This window comes from Colletotrichum tamarilloi (assembly GCF_030869305.1).
Source record: "Colletotrichum tamarilloi strain Tom-12 chromosome Unknown Scaffold_246.1, whole genome shotgun sequence".
In the NCBI taxonomy this organism is placed as follows: Eukaryota; Fungi; Ascomycota; class Sordariomycetes; order Glomerellales; family Glomerellaceae; genus Colletotrichum; species Colletotrichum tamarilloi.
Window position 1 is genome coordinate 1 of NW_026849629.1, and position 27,943 is coordinate 27,943.

The 27,943-nt window shown below is 52.4% G+C and overlaps 13 protein-coding genes across 13 annotated transcripts; 5 read left to right on the forward strand and 8 right to left on the reverse strand.

Annotated features, from left to right (window-relative positions):
• Positions 1 to 256: 256 nt before the first annotated feature.
• CTAM01_16667 (uncharacterized protein) lies at positions 257 to 1,273 on the forward strand (the record flags this gene model as incomplete). Its single annotated transcript, XM_060532659.1, has 7 exons — positions 257 to 329; positions 414 to 450; positions 506 to 596; positions 650 to 686; positions 738 to 888; positions 947 to 1,017; positions 1,077 to 1,273. Coding segments are annotated over 7 exons (657 nt in total), but the record flags the coding sequence as incomplete, so codon positions are not given.
• Positions 1,274 to 1,574: 301 nt separating this feature from the next.
• On the reverse strand, positions 1,575 to 2,474 carry CTAM01_16668 (metallo-beta-lactamase superfamily protein; the record flags this gene model as incomplete). The annotated part of the gene is made up of 1 exon (XM_060532660.1): positions 1,575 to 2,474. The coding sequence occupies one exon, from the start codon at positions 2,472 to 2,474 to the stop codon at positions 1,575 to 1,577; it is 900 nt and encodes a 299-aa protein (XP_060372752.1).
• A 3,399-nt stretch (positions 2,475 to 5,873) lies between these two features.
• CTAM01_16669 (GDSL-like Lipase/Acylhydrolase) lies at positions 5,874 to 6,936 on the forward strand (the record flags this gene model as incomplete). The annotated part of the gene is made up of 4 exons (XM_060532661.1): positions 5,874 to 6,280; positions 6,342 to 6,420; positions 6,483 to 6,568; positions 6,633 to 6,936. The coding sequence occupies 4 exons, from the start codon at positions 5,874 to 5,876 to the stop codon at positions 6,934 to 6,936; spliced, it is 876 nt and encodes a 291-aa protein (XP_060372753.1).
• Positions 6,937 to 7,787: 851 nt separating this feature from the next.
• CTAM01_16670 (alcohol dehydrogenase GroES-like domain-containing protein) lies at positions 7,788 to 8,915 on the forward strand (the record flags this gene model as incomplete). The annotated part of the gene is made up of 1 exon (XM_060532662.1): positions 7,788 to 8,915. One exon carries the CDS (start codon positions 7,788 to 7,790, stop codon positions 8,913 to 8,915), a length of 1,128 nt encoding a protein of 375 aa, XP_060372754.1.
• A 79-nt stretch (positions 8,916 to 8,994) lies between these two features.
• Positions 8,995 to 9,672, reverse strand: CTAM01_16671 (uncharacterized protein; the record flags this gene model as incomplete). Its single annotated transcript, XM_060532663.1, has 1 exon — positions 8,995 to 9,672. One exon carries the CDS (start codon positions 9,670 to 9,672, stop codon positions 8,995 to 8,997), a length of 678 nt encoding a protein of 225 aa, XP_060372755.1.
• Positions 9,673 to 10,483: 811 nt separating this feature from the next.
• CTAM01_16672 (uncharacterized protein) lies at positions 10,484 to 11,482 on the reverse strand (the record flags this gene model as incomplete). The annotated part of the gene is made up of 2 exons (XM_060532664.1): positions 10,484 to 11,221; positions 11,288 to 11,482. 2 exons carry the CDS (start codon positions 11,480 to 11,482, stop codon positions 10,484 to 10,486), a joined length of 933 nt encoding a protein of 310 aa, XP_060372756.1.
• A 1,482-nt stretch (positions 11,483 to 12,964) lies between these two features.
• Positions 12,965 to 15,072, reverse strand: CTAM01_16673 (uncharacterized protein; the record flags this gene model as incomplete). The annotated part of the gene is made up of 3 exons (XM_060532665.1): positions 12,965 to 13,463; positions 13,523 to 14,888; positions 14,982 to 15,072. 3 exons carry the CDS (start codon positions 15,070 to 15,072, stop codon positions 12,965 to 12,967), a joined length of 1,956 nt encoding a protein of 651 aa, XP_060372757.1.
• A 1,266-nt stretch (positions 15,073 to 16,338) lies between these two features.
• Positions 16,339 to 17,463, reverse strand: CTAM01_16674 (uncharacterized protein; the record flags this gene model as incomplete). The annotated part of the gene is made up of 1 exon (XM_060532666.1): positions 16,339 to 17,463. One exon carries the CDS (start codon positions 17,461 to 17,463, stop codon positions 16,339 to 16,341), a length of 1,125 nt encoding a protein of 374 aa, XP_060372758.1.
• A 2,061-nt stretch (positions 17,464 to 19,524) lies between these two features.
• CTAM01_16675 (uncharacterized protein) lies at positions 19,525 to 20,027 on the forward strand (the record flags this gene model as incomplete). Its single annotated transcript, XM_060532667.1, has 2 exons — positions 19,525 to 19,944; positions 20,007 to 20,027. The coding sequence occupies 2 exons, from the start codon at positions 19,525 to 19,527 to the stop codon at positions 20,025 to 20,027; spliced, it is 441 nt and encodes a 146-aa protein (XP_060372759.1).
• A 2,165-nt stretch (positions 20,028 to 22,192) lies between these two features.
• CTAM01_16676 (uncharacterized protein) lies at positions 22,193 to 22,654 on the reverse strand (the record flags this gene model as incomplete). Its single annotated transcript, XM_060532668.1, has 1 exon — positions 22,193 to 22,654. The coding sequence occupies one exon, from the start codon at positions 22,652 to 22,654 to the stop codon at positions 22,193 to 22,195; it is 462 nt and encodes a 153-aa protein (XP_060372760.1).
• Positions 22,655 to 22,798: 144 nt separating this feature from the next.
• On the forward strand, positions 22,799 to 23,628 carry CTAM01_16677 (uncharacterized protein; the record flags this gene model as incomplete). Its single annotated transcript, XM_060532669.1, has 2 exons — positions 22,799 to 22,810; positions 23,428 to 23,628. 2 exons carry the CDS (start codon positions 22,799 to 22,801, stop codon positions 23,626 to 23,628), a joined length of 213 nt encoding a protein of 70 aa, XP_060372761.1.
• A 1,692-nt stretch (positions 23,629 to 25,320) lies between these two features.
• CTAM01_16678 (uncharacterized protein) lies at positions 25,321 to 25,682 on the reverse strand (the record flags this gene model as incomplete). The annotated part of the gene is made up of 3 exons (XM_060532670.1): positions 25,321 to 25,404; positions 25,464 to 25,575; positions 25,642 to 25,682. 3 exons carry the CDS (start codon positions 25,680 to 25,682, stop codon positions 25,321 to 25,323), a joined length of 237 nt encoding a protein of 78 aa, XP_060372762.1.
• Positions 25,683 to 26,842: 1,160 nt separating this feature from the next.
• Positions 26,843 to 27,208, reverse strand: CTAM01_16679 (uncharacterized protein; the record flags this gene model as incomplete). Its single annotated transcript, XM_060532671.1, has 1 exon — positions 26,843 to 27,208. One exon carries the CDS (start codon positions 27,206 to 27,208, stop codon positions 26,843 to 26,845), a length of 366 nt encoding a protein of 121 aa, XP_060372763.1.
• Between the last annotated feature and the right edge of the window lie 735 nt (positions 27,209 to 27,943).

Here is a 27,943-nt window from a genome sequence, read left to right on the forward strand (position 1 = left end):
TCCTCGAGAGCCTGACGAAGCTGATCTTCGGTATATTGAGGCATTATATATAGAAGAAGACATGTGCAAAAGATGAGCCCATTTGGACGCGAATTGAAAATGTTGTGATAAAAGGAGGTTGGGGGTGGGCATTGGGTTGTGGTGGATTTTCGCGTTTTTGTGGGTGCCAGAAACAGGGGGGTGCCAGGAAGTGGGTATGTTGACTTATACACCAAAGAAAGGAAATTGACTGAACCCATACTGAGTCTTGCCGAAGCACGTCATTCGCAGCACCAAGAAAGCAAGGCTGAGGTCTAAGCTATACCTTTGGAACATTTTCCTGGTCATCGGTGGGTTGACCCAGCCACGTTTTGCCTCTCTCGGAGTTTCCTGCTTCTGAGGTTCTCCTGCATTTGGCTGATTCCTAGCGCTAGGCATCTACGGTACAATTAGCAGCTACAATATTGCAGAGTAAGTTTCTTTCCACAAACGCACCATAGGCTAGTCACCAACTCTTCCACTTTAGTACCGTTTGGGATTTGTATGGTGGTGGTTGTCGCATCTACTTTCGATGGCAATCAATGATACCACTCATTGCAATAGATCCACTTGCAACTGTAAGGGATTGCACTGCCGGAGCTCACAGTACAGATGCTGATCATTATTCTAGGTATACCTGACGATTCTGTTCCTGCAGCCACTTTGTAGTAAGTTAAGCTTCGCGTTCACTGACTTGGCGTCTCTTAACCGGCCATTAGGGACATATTCGCTGCGATGGCTACCCTCCACCACCGGTTTCCGCTACTTTCATCCCGTCGCTCATTCTCCCAACCCTCCGAACCATAGGCTTCGACAACTAGCGAAGAGAACCATTATCGGATCGATAGCCACGATGGGCAGCAGTCTACTGGAAGTATTTCAAATACAAGACGACTCCTCGAAGTGATGAAATACTAACATCACATAGTAACTGCATCACCATAGTGGGTTTGCGGGGTGAGGTTGCGTGGCTATGCATGATGTGTTGCACAAGCGATAGTAAGCCCTTGAAGTTTGTTCCTACTGGTTGGAATTAATTGGGCTGATGATTGTTTCAGTTCTATTTTCAGCCATCGTCATTCACTGGATGATGAATAGCAGCAGTACGGGCACCCGTGAGGCCACGGAGGAATCCAGTACCAAGACCTCTACCAGAGCTCTGTGTCAGCAGCGGCCTTCTCCTCCTGGCGTCGCCTCTCCTCGCCCAATTCACGTGTTGTCTAGCCTACGAAGTCATTATTCGGCAGGAGTGTGAAGTTCGACGATGAATGGGGCGAAGCATGGAGATGCATCTGCACTTGCTTCCTTAAAGTAATCAGTTTCGATTGGATCAAGCTCGTAGATATCATGCCGAATGGCTTGAGGATTTCTGTTATCTTTCATTCTGCCTGGGTCGTCCTGTACCACGAGCATACCACAAAGTATAGACATTTCTCACATCTCATCCTGCAATCGAGGGCTGCACGTTCAGTTGACTCTTGAGTCCCACATTCGCTCTATCTTCCCATAACTTACAGCCCTGCTTTCTCCTCTGTCATAAGTACTGCTACACCCATCTAATGTTTTCCAGGCCGATAGACCACCTTATCCCTAAGCAACCTGGGCGTATTCGGATCATGGCTCGGCAGTACAACGACGTCGTGGCTCCGAGCATACGCCTTAATTTTCTTCAAACTCTCAAACGCCGCCACAGGATCACTATTCGCACCATCCGGCTCTTCCTTATCCAACACACTAATCGCATACGTCGCATCTCCCGTCAGAAAATACTTCGTCTTACTCCCATCGTCGTTGTCCCCCACCACAATCAACGAGATATGACCCGGCACGTGGCCCGGCGTATCGACCGCGACAATCGTGCCGCCCGGCGCAAGCTCACACGACCGACCCCAAGGCCCCACGGCGCGCTTTTCCTCAAAATCAAGGATCCGCGGCTCGAAATCCTTGGGCCACCGGTCCGGCGTGCACCCTTGCATAGCAGCATAGACTGGATGCTTCCCGAAGGCATCCCAGTGTTCTCCGCCGACGTAGATGGGCACATCGGGCGCCTCGACAGCAAGAACCTCCAGTCCGCCGGCGTGATCGTGGTGTAGGTGGCTAATGATGATAAACTGTAGATCCGTTGGCTCGATGCCGCGTTTGCGGAGCTGCTTGACGATGCCGTCCTCCTTTGTAAGTTCTAGCTTGTTGAGGATGCCCGGCACCGGGTTCCAACAGGGGAAGTAGCCCGGTTCGGTGCAGTGTGTTGACACGCCCGTGTCGAAGAGGATGGGACCCTTGGGATGGTGAATGAGGAATGCACCAAGGGGCATGGGACCAATCCAGTCGCCGGTGAAGGAGCGGAGGAAGCGGAGAGCGATATTGCGGTTCTCTATGGGTTGGCCTTGCATCCCGGTATGCATCCAGACGTTGCCGGTGGTGATGAACTCGAGCGAGATCTTGTCCGTGGGCGCCATGATGGCAGCTTTTTTTACGTCGCTTTCTGGGATGTTTGTGTGCTCTTTCCGTGCTTTTCTTCGACTCTTCGGCTCTTCATTGATACCGAGCTAGGTAGTGCTGTTCTCTACTATACAGCAGCTGCGATTGATGACGGCTTCCAAAATTTCGGGTCGATTGTCAGTCGAAGGGTAAAAAGCACTGGACTCGGGCTAACCAACGTTCGTTTGGCCACGCGGGATTCTTTAAGAATGGTCCCATCAGCTCCATTATGCAGGCACCCGTTTCCCGGCGCGGTGCAAGAATTCCTGTGGCCGTATTCTGGCCAATTATGAGCATTCCGATAAGCATTCAGCTCCGCCAGCCGCAGTCCGCCCCCAGTGCGAAGATGTCAGCAATGAGCATCCCTGGCAACCGCAGGACCCCTTGCTGGAAGAGGCGCATTCCAGTCAGCCTCGAAATCCATCAGCCAGCAGTTCCCGTGTGTGAGTGTGAGATATTACTCATGTATCTAAACGATGAGTGTGTTGAGAATTGGCGGATGGTTGATCCCGAAAACATGGTTATGGGGTCGACCCGGCGATGCGGCACACTAGCAGGGATGCAGATGACCATAGACATTCAGACGATCGGACAGACTTATCTTTGACTAGCTTCTACCCTTGATCTTTGTGTATTTTGCGTCGTTGGACCGCCTCATCTGGATGCATATAGTCAATCTTTCACCAGCATTTGTTCCTGAAGTTGAATCGCAATGCCAGGATCTGGTGATCTTGCCCACAGAAACCACCGAGCGAAAAATAGGTGAATACGCTTGGCGCACGGTGGGAGAAGATCTCTTCCCTCACGATTCTTTTCGAGGTTCTCAAATCAATTCGATTCTATCGCAGGTCTAGTTCCATTTAAATCCGGTCATCCGGCGAAAGTTGCGCTTGTTTCAATGTTCTTATGGTACGAGATCGGCCCTTTAGCATGGAAATGTGTGTCCATGACACCATCCGCCTTGCTTTTAAAGCGGAAAGTACTCATCATGACCAAAACTTATATGGAGGTGCCAGAGTAACCTACAACATGTTTCTCGGCCGACATTTGCACTGCGCTATAGAGAAAAGCACATAGATATTCGAATTCCAGGTCCAGCCTGAGCTTCTGGGAAAGCGGCCAACTTTCGGTCTAGCTCCGGTCACCCCTCCGGTAACCGGACCCGTACCGAGTCGCAGACCGACCTGGCCGCGGATTCACCGATTCACCGAGGTGAGTCGAACCCATAGGGATTTCTTATTCCCGTAATGCCACAGCGCATCACAGCTCGCCCTGCAATCTGCTTTTAAGCTCCCTACGGACCCTACCCCAGTTTCAACCTTTTTAAGTAACCAAATTTCCGAACGCGAATTCCCACCCAGGCATCGCGACAAGCATCTAGACCAGGCTATCGATCTTGTCTCCTTTATAAGAAATATCAACAAGATGAGAGCACAGATGACACCATAGACACTAACGGAAAACCATCACCAACCCCCATCCCCCCCTCCCAGCTGTCTCCTTCTCATATCTGAAGCCTTGACTGGCCCTCTCTCCCATGACAAGCTTTTGCGCTAACAGCGCGCAACACAAGTACGGAGTACATCGCACAGATGCCTCGACTCGCGCTCTTCGTTTAAGCTTTGCCAACCCTCAGGATGACCCCTGCCATGATTCCCCAAAAGCTTGGAGACACCTTCAGACGTTGCACCGAGAATAATTTGCACCAATGAGCAGACTGCAGTGCCCTCGGGTAGGACGGCCATGTTCATCTGATCACAAACCCTTTGGAAATCCGGTTAGCCGTCTTTTAAACGAGTTCAACAAATCTAGCTTCCGCCCCCTCCACTCAGTACGGCGCAAGCAGCCCAAAAACAAGTGCCGGCATCCCGTCTTGGGCCCGGGTCTGGGCGAACTTTCCACTGCATCGGGGCAGTCATTCTGGAAGAATGGAACATCAGGAACAAGGCATACACTGCACGGCGCGAATGGTTCCGTCGTTACAACTTCTCTTGAGCCAGCCTACAAGCGCTCCCGTCGGCTGGCCCGTTCCAAAGGGGAAGAAGTTCTGCACTCCAACGCGGGGTTAGACTCAGCTTAGTCCCTTTTTCTCTTCGACCGACCAACTTCACTTCCTCGCGCCATCTTTCCCACGAGGCACCAGACACCTCAACTCGGGCCACAAGAGGGGACGGGTTACTGCTCTCTCTCCCTCATTAATCTCACCAGTATTCAACTTACTGTGTACGGCGACTCGGGTCGTATTTAGTCGCCGAAAAGGGCAAGGCTTCTCCGCTGGGAACATCCCAGCTTGGAAGCTCCATACTCCGCCCTCAGTCCGCGTGGTCGGTGGTCCAACTCTCAGTGCTCCACGATGTTGAGGACGGGCCACCTCAACGACGAGAGCCCGCGATTGGCGGAGATTTCCCTTGCTCGACGACGGACGTCGTGAAACACGAAAGACAGAGCCCACCTCCCCTCCAACGCCCCTTTCTAGCACACAGCAACCACTGAACCAGATTAATTGTATTGCGCCATCGGTTAGCCGTAAGTGGAGAGGAGTAAGGGATGTCTATGGTTTGGACGCTGTACACCATCTGAGTGGCTCGGTTCCTGTCCAGTAGCAATGTTGTGATAATGCTCTAACAATCAGACGGACTAAGTATACTCAATGACAGTCGATCTGAGCAGTCTTTCACTTGTGATCCTTCCATGTAGCAGACACCAGAGAGATGATCCAGCGACGGAGATTCGAGGAATGCAACCGCCAGGCCCCTTTCGAAACGAAGCAGCACCGCCGTCCTCCGTGTGCGGGGCGGAGAGGAGCCCCGATGTGACCTCAAGTGCCGCTGCGAGCCTGCGGCTCGTCTGATTGCTGGTCTTTTCCTTGCCTTGCAGCCGCTCGCTAACGTAAAAGTCTACTCTATATGGCACACCACGAGGACCGGCCCCCCGGTGGTCTACCGCTGGAGCAATCCGCCGCTTTCCCGTTATTGTGGTCTCGCCCAGGACTCGACCGAGATGGGGAGGACCCGGTCACCCGGACGAGTGGAAACCACCCTCGTCGAGTTTAACTGGTGTTCTTCCACATTGGCGATATTGAGGAGGCTAACAGGCGATCGTTGGAAACAAATGAACCGGGGTCGAGGGGTTGCACTAGACTCTAGTTAATATTGGCTGGAAGATGGGATTTCCCACGTATCCCGGCCCTGACGGAAAGCTTGTCAAGAGTCAGTTAAGAGCCGCTCTCCAATAAGCTATAAGGCAAAGCTTCCTTCCTCCAAGCTGAAGCCTTCCACCCCATCTTCTCACGAGACACATACACATCCCTTCGCTCGCTCCGGAGAACCCTGTCACTCTTTACCTCACCCACAGTCCTTCTCTCAAAACAAGACACGATGCGCACTAACATCGCGCTCCTCGCTGGCTTCCTAGGCCTGGCCTCCGCCCTCCCCACCGACGCCGAGTCCGTCGAGAAGCGCCAGACCGTCCCGACGATCTACCTCTGCGGCGACAGCACCACAGCTAAGGGCGGCGGCGGCTCCGGCACCGAGGGCTGGGGCCAGTTCCTGCAGTACTCCTTCTCGACCAGTAAAGCTAAGGTCGACAACCGCGCCATTGGCGGCCGCAGCGCGCGTTCCTACACCCGCGAGGGCCGCTTCGATACCGTGGCAGGGCTCGTCAAGTCAGGCGACTGGGTCGTCATTGAGTTTGGTCACAATGACGGCGGCTCGCTTACGCCTACCGACAACGGACGGACGGATTGCTTTGGTGATGGTGCGCAGACTTGCTCGACTACCTACAAGTGAGTATTTGCTGGTTTGCTAGGGTTCGTGGTGAAGAAGACGATGCTGACTGTTGTGGAGTGGTGTTGCCGAGACTGTTCTCACGTACCCTGCGTACCTCAAGAATGCCGCCAAGAAGTTCAACGCTGCTGGTGCCAAGGTATGATCACCGACTTGGATCTCTGATCTCACATGAGTATCTGGCTTACACTCATCTCGCAGGTCATCATCGCCGCCGCGACCCCCAACAACGTCTGGGAGACTGGCACCTACAAGTTCGGATACGATCGCTTCTTCTACTACGCCTGGTAAGCCCTCAACCTTTTCATCATCCAAACAACCATCAGATTGGAGACTAACACCAACACCCAGGCTCGCCGTTGAGCAGCTCGGCGGCCCCTCCAAGGGCTACTACTTCGTCCCGCACGGCGAGTACGCCGCCCAGGCGATGAAGGGCCTCGGCGCGACCACCACCAACGCGAACTACCCCAACGACCACACCCACACCGCGCCCTTCCTTGCCGATGCTATTCACAAGTCCTTTGTCCTCGGCCTCAAGTGCGGCACCACTGCACTCGCCGGGCTTGCTAAGAACACGACTGCTTCTCTGACGTCGACCTACCTCGGCGGATGTGTCGACACGTACAACTCCACTGTCCACGCTCTGCTGCGATAAATGCACTCTTTCTCCCCGTTCATATTTATTAAAATCTTATCTCAAGTACATAAAACTTGGATTCATGTACATACTTCAGCCCCTGGGGGCTTGTTCGGAGTCGATGGCGTATACTCCTCCGAGCTGAGCGTATATATATCACAATGCACATAAGCACTTCTGCTGCCTCTACCGCTGTCTTCACTCATAAACAGTGACTTCAAACTGATTCTTCTTCGAGCTCGTGATGATTCTACCATGATGCTATTGCAACTACAGTCTTTTGTTATACTACCATGTGTTAGTCATTACCTTACCCCTCCACTGCGTCTGATCGACGACCCGCGCGATCAGCATCCATGAGCTACAGGCGCTTAGAGGTGATTAACCTTCACGGCATTCATTATTGAGATTAAGATCTGATGATCTCTTTATACCAGGGATGGGCGTTGCCCGAATATCTCATCTCGGCACCCCAGGTTTCAAGCAATGTTATCAGGCCCTCAACCACCCGTATGAGTCCGACGGCTCAATGTTACATTGGTGCGCAGCTCAGAAGAATTAAGGTTACGACGTCGCCTTCTCCAAGACCATCAAACTCGGCAAATCCATGGTGAACCATCGGATCCGACATCCTACCTTAGCCCAGCATAGTCGGCCTCGGACCGCCTTGGATCCGGCGGGGGAGGCTAAACAAACTTGAACCATTCAAGGGTTCGACGTCATCACATCTTTGACGACACCATACGAAAGACTCATCAATCATCGGAGGAGGAAGCACACCAACTCAACTACGAAAAGACCAACAAACCATTGCCTTCGCTCAAAAACTCACCAGCTTAATCGAAACTCAATCACCCAAGCCCGCAAAGATGGCTACCACAGAGATCCCCAAAACAATGAAAGCAATCCGCGTAACATCCTTTAACAACCCCTACGAAATCCAAACAATCCCCGTTCCCTCTCCAACCTCTCTAGCCCCTCACGACCTCCTCGTCAAAATCGCAGTCGCATCCTACTGCCACACAGACAGCATGGTCTCCTCCGGCATCTTCGCCACTTCCCTCCCCTGCACCGCATCCCACGAAGGCTCCGGCACTGTCGTCGCTGTCGGCCCGGCGTCCGCATCCTCAGACTTCAACTTCAAAGTAGGCGATAGAGTCATGTGCGGTCTCCCGCTTCACCCGTGCGGTTCCTGCTTCGACTGTACTTCTGCACCAGAGACCTTTCGGCAGTATTGCAGCCGCATCGAGGGCCACGTCGGGGTCCATGTGGACGGGTGCTTTGCGGAGTATGTCAAGGTCGACGCGCGATCTACCGTGCCGATCCCGGATGCCGTCTCGTTCCTCAGTGCCGCGCCGCTGGCGTGTGCTGGACGGACGGTCTGGAGGGGTGTGGTGCAGGCTGGGCTGAAGGAGGGCCAATGGCTTGCGATCCTGGGGTCAGGAGGCGGGCTAGGTCATTTGGGGATTCAGATTGCCAAGGCTTTGGGCTTACGCGTCATTGGCATCGATGCGCGGGATGAGGGGTTGGAGTTGACGAGGACGAGCGGCGCGGATGTGGTTCTTGACGCGAGGAAGAAGAAGGAAGATGTTGTGAGGGAAGCGAAGGATGCTGCGAATGGAGGGGAGGGTGTAGATGCCACGCTCAACTTGTCTGATGCGGATTCGGCTGCGGCTCTGGCTTGTGCGGTGACAAAGATGCATGGGACGGTGGTGCAGATTGCGCAGCCTGATGAAGTGCAGATCCCGTTCCAGGAACTGGTATTTCGGGATGTGAGGGTGAAGGGGAGTTTGCTGTGTTCAAGGGAAGAGAGCGTTGGGTTGATGGAGCATGTTGCGAAGAATGGGATCAAGCTCAAGACGAATGTCTTTCATGGGTTGGACAAGATTCATGAGCTTGTTGAGCTTGTGCACACGGGGCAGATGAGCGGCAAGGCTGTCATTGTGGTTGACGAGCAGCAGATGAAGAATGAGAAGAAGCTCGGTGCGAAGTTTTGATGATTGAATTAACGAGATCGCAAATGACCTCGCTCTTAATGCTAATAAGTATGATACAAACGCAATCCCCATACATAAATCATGACTCTGCAGAGCGGTTGTGGTTGACCACGTCCCTCCTTTCCTTATCCCAGGGGCTTCCACCACGGTTCGTCGGCGTATCAGGCGAGTGGCTCACAATCTTGGTATCGACCGGAGACTGCCTGGGTTTCTCATTACTCTTGCTGGAACTCGTGAAGAACCCTTGGATCTTGGACCCAATGCCTTCTCCCGAACTGCCACTGCTTCCAGAGGTACTAGGACCGTTACTCTTCCCGGTCAATGCCCCCGTCAATGTACTCGACCCAGGTGTCATAGAAGGACCATGCGTCTCAATCGCCCGGGTATTCGAGTTTGCCCTTCCTGGTCCGCCTCCAATCTCCCCAGCGTCAGAGGGGAACTTGTCCTTGGGACCCTTGGGAGTATCACGGTCGGCGCTGCTGCCACCTCGATTGCCGGTGCTCAGCTCCGCGCCACCGGTGGCACCCGTGTTGGTGCCGATGCCTGCGCCGCCGAGGCCATTATCGCGTTTCGCGTCGGCGGCTTTCTTGCGCTGCTCTGCGACTGCGTCGGAAGACGGGCGGGAGTTATCTGCGTTGTTTGCGATTTGTTGGGCAGGGTCGCCTGCGGTTGTAGAGGGCTTGCGGACGTAGTAGATGCCGCCTCCTAGAAGGGCTGCTGCGCCCATTAGGGGGACTGCGTAGTTTTGACGGGACATTATGTGGAATTTGTTCAATGTGTGAATTGTTAATTGTGAGTTGTGTAGTTGTGGTGATCTGAGGTAGTAAACTTCCTTCGTAGAAAAGTTGATTGGTAGAAGGGTTGATGGAGGTAAGGTAAGGAAGGTGAGTACGGAATCTGTCCAGCTTGTATCAATGAGCAAGCTCAGAGATCAGGTTTGTTTTGCTGAGCTACCTGTGACGAGTCCATGGCATCATCCAAAGACCAGCTCTTTCGCTCCATGGTGTCTCATGCGAGGCGTAAATCTATGACAGCTTCTCATGTGGGCAATGACATCAGCATATGGTGCGAACGGTCCGCGCTTGCGGAGCTACTAGACATCCCATAACCGATCGGCAGGGACCAACTTGAATGATGAGGCCATGATTCGTCAATGGGGTTAGTCGCAGATTAGTCGCGGCCCATTCTCCAGAGAATGAGCTAGTGAGACATTTCCATCTGTGAACTGGGGATGAGGCTTGGTGCGAAATGGTGTGGTTGTTCAAGTGGAAGAACTTCTGCTCGAGAGGCGTACTCATGTCCTACGCGACGACAAGCAACCCCATGCTCTCTGTGTGGCAGAGATTAGATCGGATCGGATCGGACGCAGTGGACCGGTGCCGATCGTCACATTGCCGGCCCCAAGTGGGCAATCTGCGGGTTCTTGGCTCCACGCTCCACCCAGGAGCTCCGGTTTCTCTCCCGGACCGGCGCGGCATCGGATCGGATCAGAGTTCGATGCTCTTATTCAACCAGACGCAGGAGAATCATCACATTTTCTCTATCCCTGGGTATCGCCAGTAATCGACTCAAGCCCCTCTCTTCAACCCAACACCCTGCTCCTCCATCCAACTCTTCCTCATTCCCAGTCGTCTCCTCAACACCATACACCCAGCCCCCGCAACTGAAGCCGCGAAACAAAGCGCCTGCAAAATCACAAAGCCCGTCCCAAACCGCCCATTGACATCCCCCTCCAGACCCCTCGGCCGGTTAACATATTCCTTCAGCAGCATCCCGTTCCCTCCCAACGTAAACGCCGGCAAAAACGCCGCAGCCGGCAACATAAACCAGCACCACCCGCGATACCGATCCCAAAACACCGGCGGCAACGCCTCAATCTCCGCTCTCGTCCCGCGCGGACACGGACACACGCGCTTGATACATGAGAAGTAGCACTGGCATCGCAACCAGCTCGGCCGCACGGCGATGAGCAGCTCCGTGACGAAGAGGTAGGATACCACGACGAGCGCATATACGAGGGCGATGTTGGCTGTCGCGGTGGGGAGGATGAGCCACGAGTTGCGAAAGGCGCTGAGGAAGGGGTTGTTCTGGCAGGCGTCTTGGGCGAAGTGGTAGCATGCCCATTCGGACTCGGGGAGGCGGAGGGCGTGAGCGACGGCGCCGAAATCGTAGGGGAGGTGAGGGGATGAGTCGAGAGTGCCTGCGAGGGATTTGGATGGGTAGGTATAGGCGAAGGAGGCGGCGAATTGGTGCATTGTTACGAGGTAGGTGTTTGGGTTCGTTTGTGATGCGATGATGCCGTCAAACTGTGGGTTCGTGAGGGTCAGTCCATGTTGAAGAGTTCGCGATGATCGAGAGAGCCTTCTGCTTACCTCCACTATAGCGAGGCTCGACAGCCCAAGACGTTGGGCACCGTTGCTGTCGCGGATTACCCAGGTGCCGGCCGTAAGAGTCAAGATCTGGACGAGAGCGACGAAGAGGGCGAAAATGAACGCCAAAACGAGCAGCAACGGGCGCATGAGATGCCGCCGACCAGGTGAGACTGGCTCTGAGGGTGAATGATCCATTTCGGTGACTTTTTTACCCTCAGTCGTGGACGATCCAGATTGTCAAGCTCTTTGTTTCGCTGCCTGCGATGTGGTTGATGCAAAAGCCATCAACACTTGGAACCCCAGCGTTTACGGCGCAGACGAAACTGTGAAGGCGCCGGTAGAGTTAATAGTTTTAGCCTCAAGGGATACGGGTGATCTTAACTGATCATCATTTGGCTGGTAGGGTCTCAGTCAGCTTCAGCTCGGGGGCTGTGCTGTGCTGCAGCGGCGGAGTTCCTCGCGTCCTATAAACGGTCATCCCAAACAAGCGTCGGGAAGGATTCTTAGTTTATTGGCCAAGTTCAACCATGCGGTTCGTATTTCGTCTTGTTCAAGGTGATCATGGCGCCTTCAATCAAAGAGATCGAGATGCCAGTTGTGTATAAGCAGGCTCACAAGACTTGATAATCATGGTCAAGATGGATGATTCGTCGCGATGTCCACGTGCGAGTAGTTCCCGCCACCGTTTTGGAGACCTCCCTGCCATTGCGCTGAGCGACCTAAATCGCCTCATTGCGGAGATCCGCTTTAGCATGTCAATGCCGCTCACATTGACTCACAAAATATGAATGATGTTTGCCTCCCCCTCACGGACGAACTTCCCACGGCCTCGTATTCACTTATAAGAATTGATTCTACGCAACATTCAGGCGTGGAATACCAGAAATTTGGAATTCCATCAATACCTCGCGAGGCTTTTCAAAGTAGCACCCGTTGCTACAGCTGGGCTGCTCTCGCCAGTAAGGATCTCAATTGTCGCAACGATTCATGAGTACTTACCCAACGACGACGTATCCCGCCTCAAACGAAATATGCCCAGTCGTATCTTCTATATAATAGATCAAAATGGCTTGAGTTGTCATTGACACTTATAGAACGGCTGGTACATTCTGCGCCAATAGTGCCATTGAACGGGGACAGGTGAGTCGTCCGGGCAGCTGTGCCTTGAACCTGGTGGAGCTTTCATTTAAGCTTACTGCCAATGCGGGAACTTACGACAGGCTAAGGTAGGCGTCATTCATGTGAGTTTCACAGCGTTCAATGCCTGCTAGATTGAAGCACGCCTCATGTTCGAGACTTCCTATCAATCTCAAAATGAGATGAGCATTCTCGCGATATAGCGGTATGGATAATTGGCTTTCAAGGTGTATGGTGACGCCAGCTCAATGCAGATGTAATCGCTTACAAGAAAACACACGCTCTCATTTGACATCACGATGAACGCCCCCAGCTCGTGATCTCCTATGCTATCTCAACGGCCCTCATCTAGAGCAAGACGTGTCGAATTAGAGCTTAAGATTTTCAAGAAGACGGAAATGTGTTTATTACAAGGGTTTCAATGGATATCTCGTCTCAAACAACATCCTTTTTGCCGCTCACCAGGGCGGCCGCGGAAGTTCCCCTTTACCATCTACCGGCCAACCATCACATAACTCCTTAGAGCTACGAGAAAGACTCTCACGACGTCTTCCACTTCTCAAAAGACTTGAACACCGCCAACCCACAAACACCCGCCGTCCACCACCCGTCCCTCTCCAACGGCACACTCGGCCCAACATAGACCTGCCGCGGATGAACCAGCGCCATCTTCGCCAGATCCAGCAGCTTGACAGAGTTCCGTGACAACAACGCCCAAACATCGTCGAACAAGACCGCACCGAGTACCCTCACAGTGCCGTCGAACTTCCAGTCCCGCCTCATCGTCGGTCTTCCAGCTGCATCTCGAGACGGCCTCCTCTCCCTCGTTGACGGATCCCTATCCTCCCTATCCTCGTCATCCGGCTTGGCTAGCAAGACAAAAGAACCCAGGTCGCCGTGGGGAATAATTGGTTCCGCGTCATCTTTGACTGGGTGCAAGTATGAATCGATGGACGCCTTGTCCGCGACCAAAAAAACGCCTCCGCTGAGAGTCATGAAGCCCTCGCACGCCGGAGACTTGCTATACCCCTGATAATGTCTGTCCACTTGTCAGCAACCCAAGCTCACATCATACTCCCAATCAGCGGGGTAACTCACCTCTTAGCCGCTTCAATGTCGTCCTCGGGAATCCCATATTCCCGCCCATCAATCCATCTCACCTTGCACATGGGCTTCACATCACCAGCCCCATCAACACCCTCTCCCCACGCCGTAACATCATCCTTAAACTTTTCCAAAAACGCCTTCCACTCCTCATCAGAATGCTCATACGACACACGATACCCAATATAACCCCAAACCCTAAACGGTCGATGAGTCGCCGTCTGCATAATCCCCTTCACACCAGCAATCCACGGCTCATCACCCACCTCCGGCACCGCCCCTCGCAACTCCCTCCTCGCCTGCTCATACTCCCTCATCTGCGCCCGACACGTTGCCTCCATACCCCTCGGATCAGACAAGGCCGGCACCTCCCTCCCCAGCCTGACATTCTCCATCGCGCGCTGAACCTGCGCCGACCGACTGAGATACCGGCACCGAATCCCGTAGATCCTGGAGCGGAGCCGCATATCATACGGGTATGCCGTCATCGGCTCCCGCCCGTCATACCCGTTCCAATTATCCCTCAGCCTCGGCGCCGCAGAGGTAAGAGTGCGGAGGGTATACCCCCACAACGGCACCATAATCTTCGTATCCGCCTTGTTCGTTATCTCGGTGAGGTCGTGAAACCGGTCCAGGATCTTCATTTGCGCCGCAGACGCCGGGCCATCGGACACGGGTGTGGTCTGACGCAGCTGGAGCAGAAGAGACTCTTTCAGCTCCCCTATCCGCGCCATTACCCACACGTGCGCTCTTGCCGCTATGGTACTAAAAAAGTCCACGATATACTCCTCCCACAGCGCCGTCACGCTCACCGGACCCCCGCGCCCCTTTTCCCTTCTATACGCATTCAGAGCTTTCTCAAAGTCGTGACACGCATTCCAGACACCATTGCACCCCTTCCGCATCCTCTCCTCATTATGCGGGAGGTTAAGATACTCGAACGCATCCACTACAGCACATAGATGCTGACACGCGCGCTGAATGTTATCCAGCTCATGCAAACCCTTCTGGCGCCACCTCGCAATCGACATGGGCGGCGCGCCGCAGAGCAGACGGGTGTTCATGTGGTGCAGATCGCGATCGCACTCCGTGCTCGTCGAGGTGACGATGGAGAGCATGTCGCCGAAGCCCGAGACGGTGGTCATGGCTCTGTTCATGAAGGAGTCTGCGCGGATGGAGCAGGTGTTGTAGGGCGCCGGGGCCCAGTCGTTGTAAGGGCGTGCGCAGAGCGTCTTTTCATCTTCGTCTTCTGGCGATGGGAGTGATCGCGTTACGGGTTTGCCGCTGAAGAGGTGGCCTGTTCCCATGAGGAGGAAAGAGAATTTGACTACGAGGTCTAGAGGGAGGGCGTTGACGTCGCCTAGAAGATGGAGAGGTGAGTAATGGTGTTGTTAATGTTTGGTTCTGGGAGACGATTGTAAGGACATTGTCACAATTCATCAGTAGCACCTACCGATCATGACGAGATGGGGATGTAAGTAATTAGGGTTGACGACGTCTATCCCCCTCGGGATGTTCATCGTTTCTGCGGAACGCCGAGACATGTTGACGACTTGTTTCAGTGGCGCTCAGTGAAATGAAGCAAAAGCGAATCGTAATTGAAAAGTAAGCGAAGAAAAGAGTGAAAATAGCGTCAAAGACACTCACTTTATAACCGTCAGCGACGTCCAACACGTCCAACACCAACACCAAATGTCGGACGTTGGAACAAGAATCCTACAAGCCCCGCCATTTCTGCCTGCTGAAGCCCTGTCGCCCCCGCCGAATGAGCGAGGTCAATTGAGACAGGGGCAAGCCGGGGCGTCGGGAGGGAGAGGCATCTTAGTGGCCCCAGTAGCCTGGAATGTGTGCTGAAGCGGCCCTAAACGGGCATCGCTGCCTGGATGAGAGGCCGGGGCGGAGGATCTAGATTTCGGGGATAATCCGATGTTATTTGTGTGTGAGTGTGGTTGCGAGAGGCTAATGAGTGAGGCGAGAGATGTTTCTTATTGGACATAGACGTGAGTGTGTGAGCGTAGTTAAAGTAACGAATGGCATCGTCAGAGTCCACTACATTTGACCAGGAATTGTCCTATACGCTGAAGAAGTGCATCTCATTGTCCTGAGAGACCTGCATAATCACAGTCATCCAGTTCTGTTTTTAGGACACCGCTGTTTGCTGTCGGCAAAGTTCAGCTCTTATAAAGCGGCGTTCGAAATCCGCCACAGCTCTGTTTCCCTAATCCTCAAAGCTGCTTTAACTTGGGGACTGTTAGAGCGACGGCAACCACCTCAAATTGGTGGCGGGGCCGTGAAGATTTCCAAAAAAAATATATGAGACGAGGGAAAGTGTCTAAGTAAACGAAGTGAACTCAATCGAGGGTGTTGTCGACCCGATCTTCCATACAGGTGTTGGGGAGTCTTCGGTTTTGAATAAGCATGAAGGCAAATGAATCACATAGTCAGACTCGTATGTCTCCAAACAATGCGTAGGTGCTAATCTATCGTCCCGTCGCGTGAACAGCCGTAGCATACAAATGTCTATAAGTCATCATAAACCCCGGCCTAGTGTAGAATTGATTTCGATTATATTGATTTGCAGTAATTGCATAGTAACGCTCTCTAGAGTATTGTCTCTCGAAAGCTCTTCAAGGAACCGACTGAAGCGGGTCGAGAGCTTCCATAACCCATCCCTACATGAACTCCAGCGCTACAATAAACACAGTAAACCACAATAGGTATATCCTGACATACAAGATGGTAACGGGTACACATCGCTGATTGATGTCGCAAAAAGACGAGGTCAACAACACTCTCAAAAACCCCCCTCGTCACCTAAGAGGCCACCCTTCCTTCTCCCGGTATAGTGGCGGGCCCGGCATGTCGCCCTCCATCTCAAACACCTCGTTGGTGTCGGGCAACTCCTGAGGCCTCTCCATCGTCTCCATCTCCATCACCGTCGTCGAGTCTAGCTGTGCCGTCGTCGTCGGTGACCGCGGCGAGTGCAGCGCCTCGTCACCCACGACAGTAGTGCCCGTTCCCGGCCTCGCCGTGCTGGGTGACATGATATCCAGAGACGACTTCCCCACCGGCGCTTTATGTGCCATCGTCGGCGCCACCGAGTCCGATTTCGAGTCGCTGTCTGCGCTACCGCCGTTCTCGCCTGCTGCTGCTATCTTTTGTGCGTGCCGTCTCTTGCGTCGTCGCCAGAGGAGGATGAATGCCAGCAGCGCCAGCACGAGCGTCCCCGCCACCGACCCAACCGCGATCGCAATCGTCGTGCCAACTGAAATACCCCCTCCCCCTCCGTCCGATGACCCGGTGTCCGATCCGGCTGGTGTACTCGTCGCCGTCGCCGTCGCAATCGAATTACTCCCCGTCTGCGCCCCCGTCGTCGCGACCGTCTCCCCTCCGCTCCCCGTAGCTGTAGCCCCTGTATACGTCGCCCCCGGCACCGTCGGATCCGTCTCCAAAATACTCAAATCCGAACTCGCCCACCGCACCTGCACCGCATACACCAGCGCCAGCTGCGAGGTCGGCTGATTATCGCTATTGTAAAACGACGTCGTCGGGATCGTGGAAATACACTTGCTGTACCCGTAGCTCTTGGTGTCGGTATAACAGACGTACCCCGTCGGGCAGCACAGCCGCGGGGTCTCGCCGACCGTGACGGGCCCGCCCATGCCGACGGCGCCGTCCTTTGAGGTTGCGAGCAAGGTCGGGAACGCGCAGCCTTCGGTATAGCCTGATGGGCAGATGCCGGGGGAGTAGTAGCCCCAGCTGTAGTCGTTGACCTGGTGCCATGATGTGGGCATGCATACTACGCTCGAGAGGGGCGGCGTGATTGTGTTTGTCCAGTAGAGGGAGTTGCAAAAGTCTGGCGTCGCGAAGACGGTCGTTAGAGGCGCCGCGCCTCGTTGGGTTGTCATTGGATTCGGATCGGACGTCGTCGTCATTTGGAATGCTGTGTTCTGTATATACTTTGGGTAGGGAAATATTGGCCTCTTCTCCACGCGCTGCTGGGAATGGCAGCGGACCGATTACTGCTGCTCTTCTTGCTCCGACAAGAAGATGAAACTAAGAATCAATTCCAGTCAAGGGTGTCTCGAATGTATGTTCTGGTTCTTTCGTATCCTTTTTCGAGTTCGACCCCCTTTACTCCATATTCTGCCTTACAGATCGCAAAACGATTGCAGAACCGTGGTCTTGGCCTCGTGGGATGGTCCCGTAACTGTTCCCCCAAAATCCCCGATATCGAAGGGTCCGTTGGGGCAGCGTGAGCAACGTGTAGTGGGCCGCCCGGTGGGATATCAGCAGTCCAGTCTCGAAGAACGCGGGCGGGAGATCTTCCAAGACGCAATACACGTAAAATTTCGATCAACGTTGAAAAAGAGTCCAAGTTTGACCGAATAGGTAGGGCAGTAAAGTTAAGATGGTAAATTGGCAGGAAAACAGGAGCACAGATTTCCCAAAGAGTAAACAGCACTGGACACAATACTTCTTGGACAGACTTCCCAGCTATCCGATGGCCGGGGACACCAAGGGTTTCGGGACGGGGACCATCCCACCCCCTCCTTGCTAACAGAACTGCAGTCTACAATACTGTTAGTGGACTAGTCCGCGGACAACAGAGACGGTCTGAAGCAAGAAAGGAAAAAAATGGTCCAATTCCATTTCTTGGTCTTTGGGAGGCCTTCCTCTCTGGGCGGGCGCGCGCTCCGAGCGCGAGTCATAATCGGGGGCGATCAGGGGACGGCTCCACCGCCGTCATAAGTGTCGTAATAATGTTCTGGATTCCCAGTCATCCCCAGTGTTGTGCACTCTTGTCCGTGTCAAACTGGCAGTGTCTTGTCCCTCTGGTGCTAGCCGAAATAAAGACTCGAGGTGCCGCTAACCGCTAGTTGCCCGCGCTTGTTGTGCGAGTTACTTAGTTGACTTGCTTGCAAATGGTTCAGATCTGCAAGAGAATGCGATGGATACGAGGTTTTCCGCGTCGTGGTCAGTGATTTGATTTTCTGCCCTCTCTGGAGTCTCTGATGGTCAGTTTACCACCTACCTATCTGTGCCATTTACCCGAGACAGCGAAGAACGGCAGCATACTTGACGTCAGGTGGCGTATGAACCGCGGTCTAGTGTCTAGTGTATCAATTGGCACAAGAACGGTCCTTGACCGATAGCAACGTCGGCCACCGTGCCGAGAATCACTAATCCGCAGGCAGGTTCATCAACTTTACCAAGATTTAGCCAATTGGCCGACTACAGAAACTGGATCGTGGTCGTAGGCGTGGTAGGCACGTGAAATTCAATGTAACATTAATAAAACGCTAACAGATGAAGACCACCCTTCATCCCAGCTGGTTTCTGGTTTCTCTGCTCAGGTTACCCCGTCGGCCTTTTGTGATTTTCCAACAATGCCGTTTTATTCTTTTCAGTGGAATAGTCGCCTATGAGTACTTGTGAAGGTGTCAACTGACGGCTGGAGAACTCCGGAAATATGGGAAAATCCCAAACGTGGCTAAGCGGCCAAGCCAAAAAGCAACTGATATGAAGCCATGCCCGGGCCCGTGAGCGGGCTCGAATTCCAGGCCGGACCCGACTTGCGCTTCGCCAGCTCGCGTAAAGAATAATCCCACGACTCCGGAAGCGAGTAATTCATAATAACAGCCGCACTTATGACATCCATAGAGAGTGGGAATACCGCATGCACGGCACGCTCCTATATGAACCCGTGTGACCCTCTTCCCGTCGCAGAATCGCAGCCACGCCCAGGATATGCAAGGCACGCCAAACTTCAGAGGCTATTGAACTCTGTCCCCTTCTCCGTGGATCATCCAATCATTACTTTTGACACCCATCTGTCAACTCAATTGGGAAGAACAGAGTGGATGGCTTTCTCAGGAGGTGGGGGGGCCAACCAGGCCAGGCCGAGCTCAGCTTGACTTTTCCTTTCTGTCTCAGTGTTTTTCTGCCCACTTTCTGGAGGGGCGCAGCAGGCAATCCCTGAGACTTTTTTCACAATGGAGTTTTGCGGATGGAGATTCTGGCATTCTGCACAGCCGCCATTGCGACTAGCTCGGCTTTTTCTCCCGCGGCTTTCTCAAATTCTGCTGCTCTTCTCCATCAGCATCCCTGGTGGCCTAGGCTGGCACAACTGGCTGGACCTTGCTGGAGTCCTGCGGCTGTGGACAAGTTGGACATGGCAAACCTGCAAGGCTGGGCCAATTCCATTTTCGATGAAATGGATGATGGAGCAGAACAGAAGCTGTCCTTGTCTTGGCTTTCATGCGGCAGCGTGTAACAAGCGACCGGTGGGTGAGTGGGTGGGTGGGATGTGCACGCGAATGGGCAGCCCTACCAGGCGAAACCTACCGTGTCCAGACGAAATGGCAGAGAGATCTTTCGACAGTTACACCCGCCAGAACAGGGAAAGCAAGAAGGCAAAATGTTTGAAAAAAATAATGCGTTGTTGAATCGACAAAAACCAAATTTCCATCCATAGGGCCCCTCAGCAACAAAATAAATGCCTCGTGGCGGAATCGAACCGCCGATCTTCTCATGTCACTAGGTACTAGTGAGACGCTATACCACTTAGCCAACAAGGCGATATTTGAGTGGTCCAAATTGTAGTTTGTGTAGTGTCGCGCCAGCTCGCGGACTCCGCTCGAGCTGCAGCGCATCGCGACCTCAACGACTAGCCAAGAAGCAGGCGCAGCCGAGCGCGTTGCTCAAAGGCCCTTCGTACCGAGAGCTATGTCTTATAGTATTAGCTTGTGTCGCCTATTTCCCGTCATCTTGGTTTCCTTCTCGTCGTTAGTCTTCGACTCGTCTCTGAGGCCCGTAAACTGCAGCCTCGATATTGACATGTTGAGAAGGAACATGGCGAATAAGATCCCATACCCAGTAGTAATTGCTCGCGGCATAAATTTTCTCCTTTCCTATTATGTCTCATCATCGTAGGATGATGGCCCTTGCTTCATGTTCGTCGAGTCGAGACCGAGTCCTCTTCTTTCAGCGGGGTGAGGCGACTATCAAGCCTTATTAGCAAAGGTCCGGATACCCCTAAATCAGGTATTGCTTTTTATCTGAGTCTCATCTTTTTCCAATTGCCTGAATCGGATGGCAATGAGACTGGCTCTTCTAGAATTTTCCGTGGGTGTTTTAATTGGGGTTTCTTTTCTTGTCAGGGGTGAGTCATTTCCCTCCTAGACGTTGGTCCCAGTGGATTGGTATTTGAAGGCAGCATTCAGGATTACCAAATCCCTGGCGAATCTATGCAGATAAAACTTGGGAAGGAGTCCGTTTCATGAATCACTTGACGCGTAAGAAAGCGGCTGCGTCGGTGTTTACATGTCGGTTCGCGTACGTCACGTGGTGGCTACCCGTGGTGGCGGTAGGAGAGAGGTATGGCAGGCGCGGCCGGGACGTTGATGAGAAACCGCAACGGTATACCTCTTCGGCTAACACCACTTGACAGAGGGATATAGGTCTACTCGTGGCCAATCCTGTCACCAACGGCAGCAGGCGCCTCACAGGCCTGTGAGGTCAGGTCAAACTGCCGTTTGGCGGGATGGTTACGGGCGAGCCTGATCGACTGGCTTAGCCTACGCTAGGTTCGAGGTTCGAGTCCCAGCATGAGCACCAGAGATGTAGCCCCCAGTTCAGCACCGGGGGGGTGAACTCTTTTTGGTTCTTGTGAGTAATTGGGCCTAAACTTCGTGATTGCAGGCTTGATATCTTGACGTTTCGTCGGCTTGAGAGTCAAGGCAGTAATTCGTTGAAGTGCAAGAAGTCATCCATGATCTTTTAGTACGATTGATGGGTTTACTGACCAGAAGACAAGATTCAAGTCGATATGGTGCGGCCAAAGGGCGCAATAATGAGGGCAGATTGGTGGCTGTCTCAGAAAGGCAGTGACCACCGCGAACGCATTGATATGCTAGTCTTCCCGAATCGAAACGGGGGCTTTTGAGGGACTACTAGATCAACCCTATAAATAGGTAGGAATAGACATGTTTCTTTTGCTATGAAATCCATCATTGCTGGTCATTTACCAAAATAGGGATCAGGATGGCCATGTCATGAGTGGATAGTTGATGGAGTTGTGGATGGATAGGTCGTGGGCAAACGGAAAACTCGAGTCTTTCTTACCCTAAGTATATTTGCAGAAGTTTCATGAACGTGAGTAGCGTGTTCTGTAAACATTCATACTGAAAAAGGCAGTGCAAGCGTCGCCATCCAGAGACATATTCCCAGCATCAACACGCACTTTCTTAGCCGTTGGCAGGTATCATGCGGTTGAAACAAAAGTGTTGGCATTTATCACAAGGTAGATGGATGTGACTCTTGTGAGTCTTAAACCGGATCTTTGGTGTTAGCAGCGTTGATCTTGTGGACCTGTTTCACAGAAGGGACAAAAGCATGGAGCATTTCCTTTATCAGTAGCGCTGCCTGATTAGGCCTTTGTTGAAAACGCGATGTTGTGAATTCTGTTGGTCTGTGAATATCCCAAGGCCTTCATTTAACCTTGCTAACCCCATGCATCCAAGCGTTGTTCAGATCTTGAAAAGGTTCAAGACAACAGATTGCACGGTGGCATGATGGCGGCCTATTCAAGGCTCCTCTGAACCTGCCCACAATCCAAGTGAAGTATGTGCAAGTCCTGTCACCCCGTGATAGCTCCTTCCTTCAAATCTGGCCCTCGGCGGTCTCAGCATTCTCAGCATTCTCGAGCTTCGGCTTGATATCCTCGGCAGTGGTATCCTCCAGCTCCTCCTTGACCTTGGCAGTACGTGCCTTCTTCTTGGAAGGCGTGCCCTGCTTCTCAGCATTATTGCCATCCTCCTCATCGGAAGGCGCCTTCTTCTTCGGGGTGCGCTTGACACGAGCCTTCTTGACCGGAGTACCGTCCTCGTTGGTGGCAACAGCGCCGCCGCCAGTGAACCAAGTCGGGTGCTTGTTGACGGCTGCGGTGACGCGCATGCGGGCGGCATTGGTGCTGGCGGAGCCAAGCTTGGCGGCAAGAGCATCGTAGTCAAGAGCAGGACGAGCCATGAGCTCCATGATGGCGATCATGAGCTTGATCTCGGACTCAGTGCAGTCGAGGCCAGCGGCGGCAGCACCGGCATCAGAGTTCTTCTTAGGAGGCATGGCTGTTTGTCTGAGGCTGATGTTAGCTAGGTAAAGTAAAGAGCATGTGAGCGGTAGGTATAACAAAGAACTAACAGTGGTAAGAGATGTACGAGCTGTACCTGTACTGATGAATGAGGTGGATAGAGTTGGCAAAGCAGTTGCATGAAAGGCAAGGTGAGTGTGATGCGTCGAGGTGAAAAAATTGGCAAGGCTGGGTGAGAAGGAGAAGCCTTTTTGTAGGTGAGAGAAGAGAAGCAAGATGGAAGAAGCAAGAAGGGAAGGGGCACTGACCCTGAGAAGAGCAACAGATGGAAGGAACAGCTTCTGCCTCTCAAGGCAGGTACATCTCCAACTTTAGTACAAATGGAAGGAACTTTCCAAATGGGCTTTATCTTGAGATCGAGGAGGCAGGCGCACTCTCGGCGGCATTTCCTCGAACTACCTTACTTCAACACAAGCTTGCTTACTGGGTTCCTGCATAATGGCTTGCGCTCCGCGAGTTTCTTCGCACTTAACTTGGGTAGGTTCACCTGGCTTCTTCTGCCTTCTCGTGGCCCTGGCTTATCCTGCAGGAACCACCAGCTCGAACACGGAGCTACCCTCGTCGACTCCCGACCATTCAGCAATCTCATCCCTCCACATCCTGCCAGTAGTATAGTCTCAGCAGTATCATCACTCGCCCCTTCTCCTCCGGCAATTCTATTGCCAAACGTGATGGGAACGCTTGTGAAGCCGACAGGTAGCTTACTTTGATCGATGACTGGAAAGTCGCTAACCCCAGATATCTCCAGTCTCTCCCATTTCTCATCACACCGTCGGTATTCAAGCAGCTTCTCCGTCAATGCTGGCACGTCAATGTTCTCAGCGGTGACTCCGCCATCGACAAAGACGATGAGGTCCTATTTGCCCTCATGGACGACGAAACGATCGCGCAGCGCTTCGGCACGACCAGGCCCGTTGACGAAAAAGCTGAACTTAACAAGGATGGCTAGCCAAACGTCATCAGGTCGTAGCTGGAGGTGTAGGTGTTGCTCCCAGGCTAGGACAGTGCTAATGAAGCCGTTTCTAGAGGCTACGATGGTGTCTTTTTCTGCGTCGGAGACGGTCGGAGACGGATGTTTGAACCGAATCCCGCCCATTCACATCGTTCTGGAAAGAGAAATGTTGGTGAAAGTCTTGAGATGGCGATGGTTTTTTGGTGCAATTGCCTACGACTACATCGTGGGGTCTGATAATGGTTGGCACCGGGAACGGGAAATATTTCTTCTGAGCGTTGAATCAGAAGTAAGCGGGCACACCCGTGGGACTTGGAGTTTGTGGGATTTTCAACAACCTCGTACTGTATTTATATTTGCGTCAGGTACCTAACAATACTCCGCTGTTGGTTCGTCGATGCCAAGAGACTGTTGGCGGAGCTGATTTGCCAGAGACTCCCCACTGCTTTTCTCGTCTGGCTGAGCAACATGAGCTATGCAGCATAAGACCGTAATTTTCCATCTTGTGTAGATGCTTTGTGTACCGCCTTATGTATCACGGTGTTTCAAATTATCGAATATGAAGACAGCATAGGTCTTGATTTCCGGGTATTATGTGTCCCAAATCGCCCGCGTTTGAAATTTGCATTGAGTGCCCATTTAGCCTCACATTGATTCTCTGCTTATACTCGGAATAAACGTTAGTAAGTCAAGTCAGGTATTTGCTTCACGGTTTAAATTTCGCGATAAACAGCAAGTGCCGTGGGCAGACAAAATGCTGTTGTCCAAGAAATGCAAGATTAGGTTTCAAGCACTAGATGTGATATATGACTGTCAAACGGTGTGGAGTGGCAACCGGGTTCCGTCCCACTTTCAGGGCAGGTTTCGTGAGACTTGGCCCTGGAACAGTTAGCGTTAAAACGACCATGGAGAATTTCTCAAAGTATGGGGAGAAGCGACAGCGAACTCAGAGTTTGTAGCTTATCATGTGGTTGAGATCACTTTGTTTTAGCGTTGGTGAAGCCGGGTGTTCAGAGTTTGGCACGGCCATGGAAAACGTGGGAGCTGTGAGAAATTAGGCTAGAGGCCAAAGCACCATCGTCACCCCTGAACAGGAGGGCCTCTTGATTAAACCTAGAATCAACGTCACAGCATCGAAAAGTGACACATCTCTATCTCAGAGCGAGTTGACTGGCCGTGAGAAGTTCAGGGGTTACATGGGGGCCTTTTTCGTTGTGATGTGTAGGGAATGTCAGCTTGTGGTAAGCTCATGAGCGAGTGCTTTCCTTACTCCAGTCAAAGCCCAACAGTTGCCCCACATTAGCATAATCATTATACAAAGAATACCTCAGGCACATCCAACAACGTTGAAGAGTGGATGGCATGTGGCGGTGTTCCTTGGAAGCAAACGACTGGAACGTCATATCATAGTTGACGAATCAGTATCGGAACAATCTACATTCACCAATAAGACAGGGACACTGTGGACAACTTGGGTGCTCGAAGAATTTTACTTCATTCTATCAAAGAATCGAGTTGAATTCTAGTGAAGATATGAGCTAACTGACAAGAACTCCAAGTTGCTTCAGGTAGATGTCACAACACCCGTCGCGTATGATATCCCAAATGCAAGGCCCAACAGCCTCGAAAACTATGTGACACACCTCCGCAATCCCACCTTACGCCACCATCCTTTGCTCTCTCGATAGATCAGAAGTTGCAGGTGGATGTGCTCTGCTGGCGACAGCATTGGCTGAAGCCGAAAAGTCCTACTTCAAGAGCGCACTCGTGTTGCTAGTCCCACAGGGTTAGCTTCAGTCTTGACTGCAAAAAGTATACGATCCGCTACTTACACCCTGCATGTTACCCTCAGAAGCCTGGCAACATCTCTCAGTCTGATCGTCCATGGGAACAACCTGGTCCTGATCGTTGCTGACGCAGCAGTAGATCGTCTGGGCTGCGGCGCTGTGAATAGGTGTTTGTGGTTAGTTATACTGAAACCAAATGAGATGAGGTGAAGCATAGACGAACCTGGCAGCGAAGCAAGCGGCGATGAGAGTGGCGACACGCATTTTGATAGTGTATGATTGGAAAGAGGTTTAAGTGAGTGTGAGTCTAATGAATGTGGTGACGAAGAGAGAGTGCTGGTAGATTGGTAATGACTATTGTTGAGTGACAGCAACGGGCGAAGTTGAGAGTATATTAATATCTGAAAAGATACACATGTATGCCTGTTCATGCTGTAGGAAGCTTTTCTTACGGCTTGCTTACACGCAGCTTTGCTCAGCCATGTAAACGAGTTTTACGAGCTTGGCAGATTCAAGTCGGAAAGACCGGGCTAAACGCATCGTACCACAACGACCGACTCGTGAGCTATAGTCTAGTACACATACGGCAGGACTTAATTAAACATTCAGTACAGCGTTGGGGTAGACCAAGTGATCTACACTATACAATTACACAGATCATAAATAGTATCAACCGAAAGCGAAACCCAGCCTGCCAATGACGACGTGTGTGGGGCGTAGGGACTTTTAGGGTTCCAACTCTTCGGGGTATTAAGATGAACCACCATATAGGCTCTTGAAACCCGGTCCCTGGCAATTAATTGTGGAACTCGCCTTGTTGCTTCAGAATTAAGGTTGGCCGAGAGTCCGACATCGTTACCGACAAGAAATCTGACACATGAGCCAGGAATAGACTTTGGGCAAATGCTAGCACAGGGACGAGTTTTACGCGCTTTCAGGAGTTTGCGCTTGTTTACAGTATATGAGAATCGCCGACCAAGAACTGCAGGAGTTGCCCGGGCGAAAAGCTTGCGGACTTGCGGATGAGGAGTTGACCCGACTGCCAACTAAACATCTGATCGACAACCCAGAAGCCGCGGTCTTACCACGGCCCTGCCGTTGCTCTATTAAATGAAGTAGATGCGCAATGCCTCGAGCTAGACCTTTTTGGACATCGAAGGTATATCGACATCATACGAGACAAACCTAGCTGCAGTGATGCGCAAAGATCGACTGACGTGCATCGCTTTGTAAGGCTGAACTCGCACGGGTTACACAGTCAGCGCCTCAAGTGTTCTAGAAGACATATGCATGATACCAATAAGGCACTTCTCTGGCCTAACAAAAAAATTTGACGACTTCGCTCTCGGTCTATTTCCGTACCTTTCTTCTACAACAGGAAACTACCGACTGAGCAACATTTCAACTTTCCCGATTCGCACAGCTCACAAGTCACAACCAAGCACGCCCCGGCAGAGTTTAGTTGCTAGTTCCTTGGCCTCTTCCTCGGTAGCGAGGAACTGGCCCTCTCCCTTATCCCAAGTGAGTTCGGTTATCGTGGCATGGCGTTCACCGGTAGGTTCCGTTGTGTCGCCCGCCCCCGTCGCCGCCAAGACGACATTCATGCGAAACTGTTCGTCCCCGGTCCAGCTCCTGTGCAAATGCACCACGAAGTCGCCGCGGGCGTCCGGCACATCTGCGCGGCACATCCAGCGATCTTCCATTTGCAATGGCTTGAAGCCTTTGAGGAGTTTCTCGGCGTCGTTGCGAGAGACGTTGAGGTTCCAGGTGGTGGTGGCGGGGTTCCTCATGGTTGGTGATGTTCTAATGGATGTTCTAATGGATGATCGGGTGAGTCTGACCCTTGTGGTTGATAGCGGGCCTTGTGGCAAGTCTGAATAAGGGAGAACGTGGGGCGTAAGGTGACGGCTAGAAAGTGGGATGTGGGAGATTTGAGATGGTAACAAGAATAAGGGTATTGCTCGATTTTGACTACTTGGGACGATGGAAGAGAGTTGATGTGGGTTTTGGGAATCTCGGATTAGACCCATCTACGTACGAGTCTTGATATACTTTTCGCCTACGCTAAAGCAGTCAGTCCTGGGTGTTGGGAACTCTGGCGGCATCATCTTCCTATTGTGGACTACAAGGCAGTCGGAAGATTTGCGGTAGGCCAGGATACGTGTGCGGCCTCTGCGGGATTGGAATCGGGGGCTGAAATATGGAAACCCGCTAGGGCCATCATATCAGGGGTGGTCTGGAGTATATTATATGGCACACATGATCTTGTCCAGGTCTAGGATTAAGTCAACATACCCACTTCCTGGCACCCCCCTGTTTCTGGCACCACAAAAACGATGGGATCACAACCCAACCTCCTCATTACTATTAACTATTGATCCTCAACCACACCCACTACAATACAGCTGCCAGCCTCACTAGGGCATTCAGAGTCGCTGGATTCAGCCGTGATAACCTCCTTTTCACCCGCTTCGATTTGAGCCCGATGGATATCCCTGATGTTCGCGAACTTCGTATTGGGATCG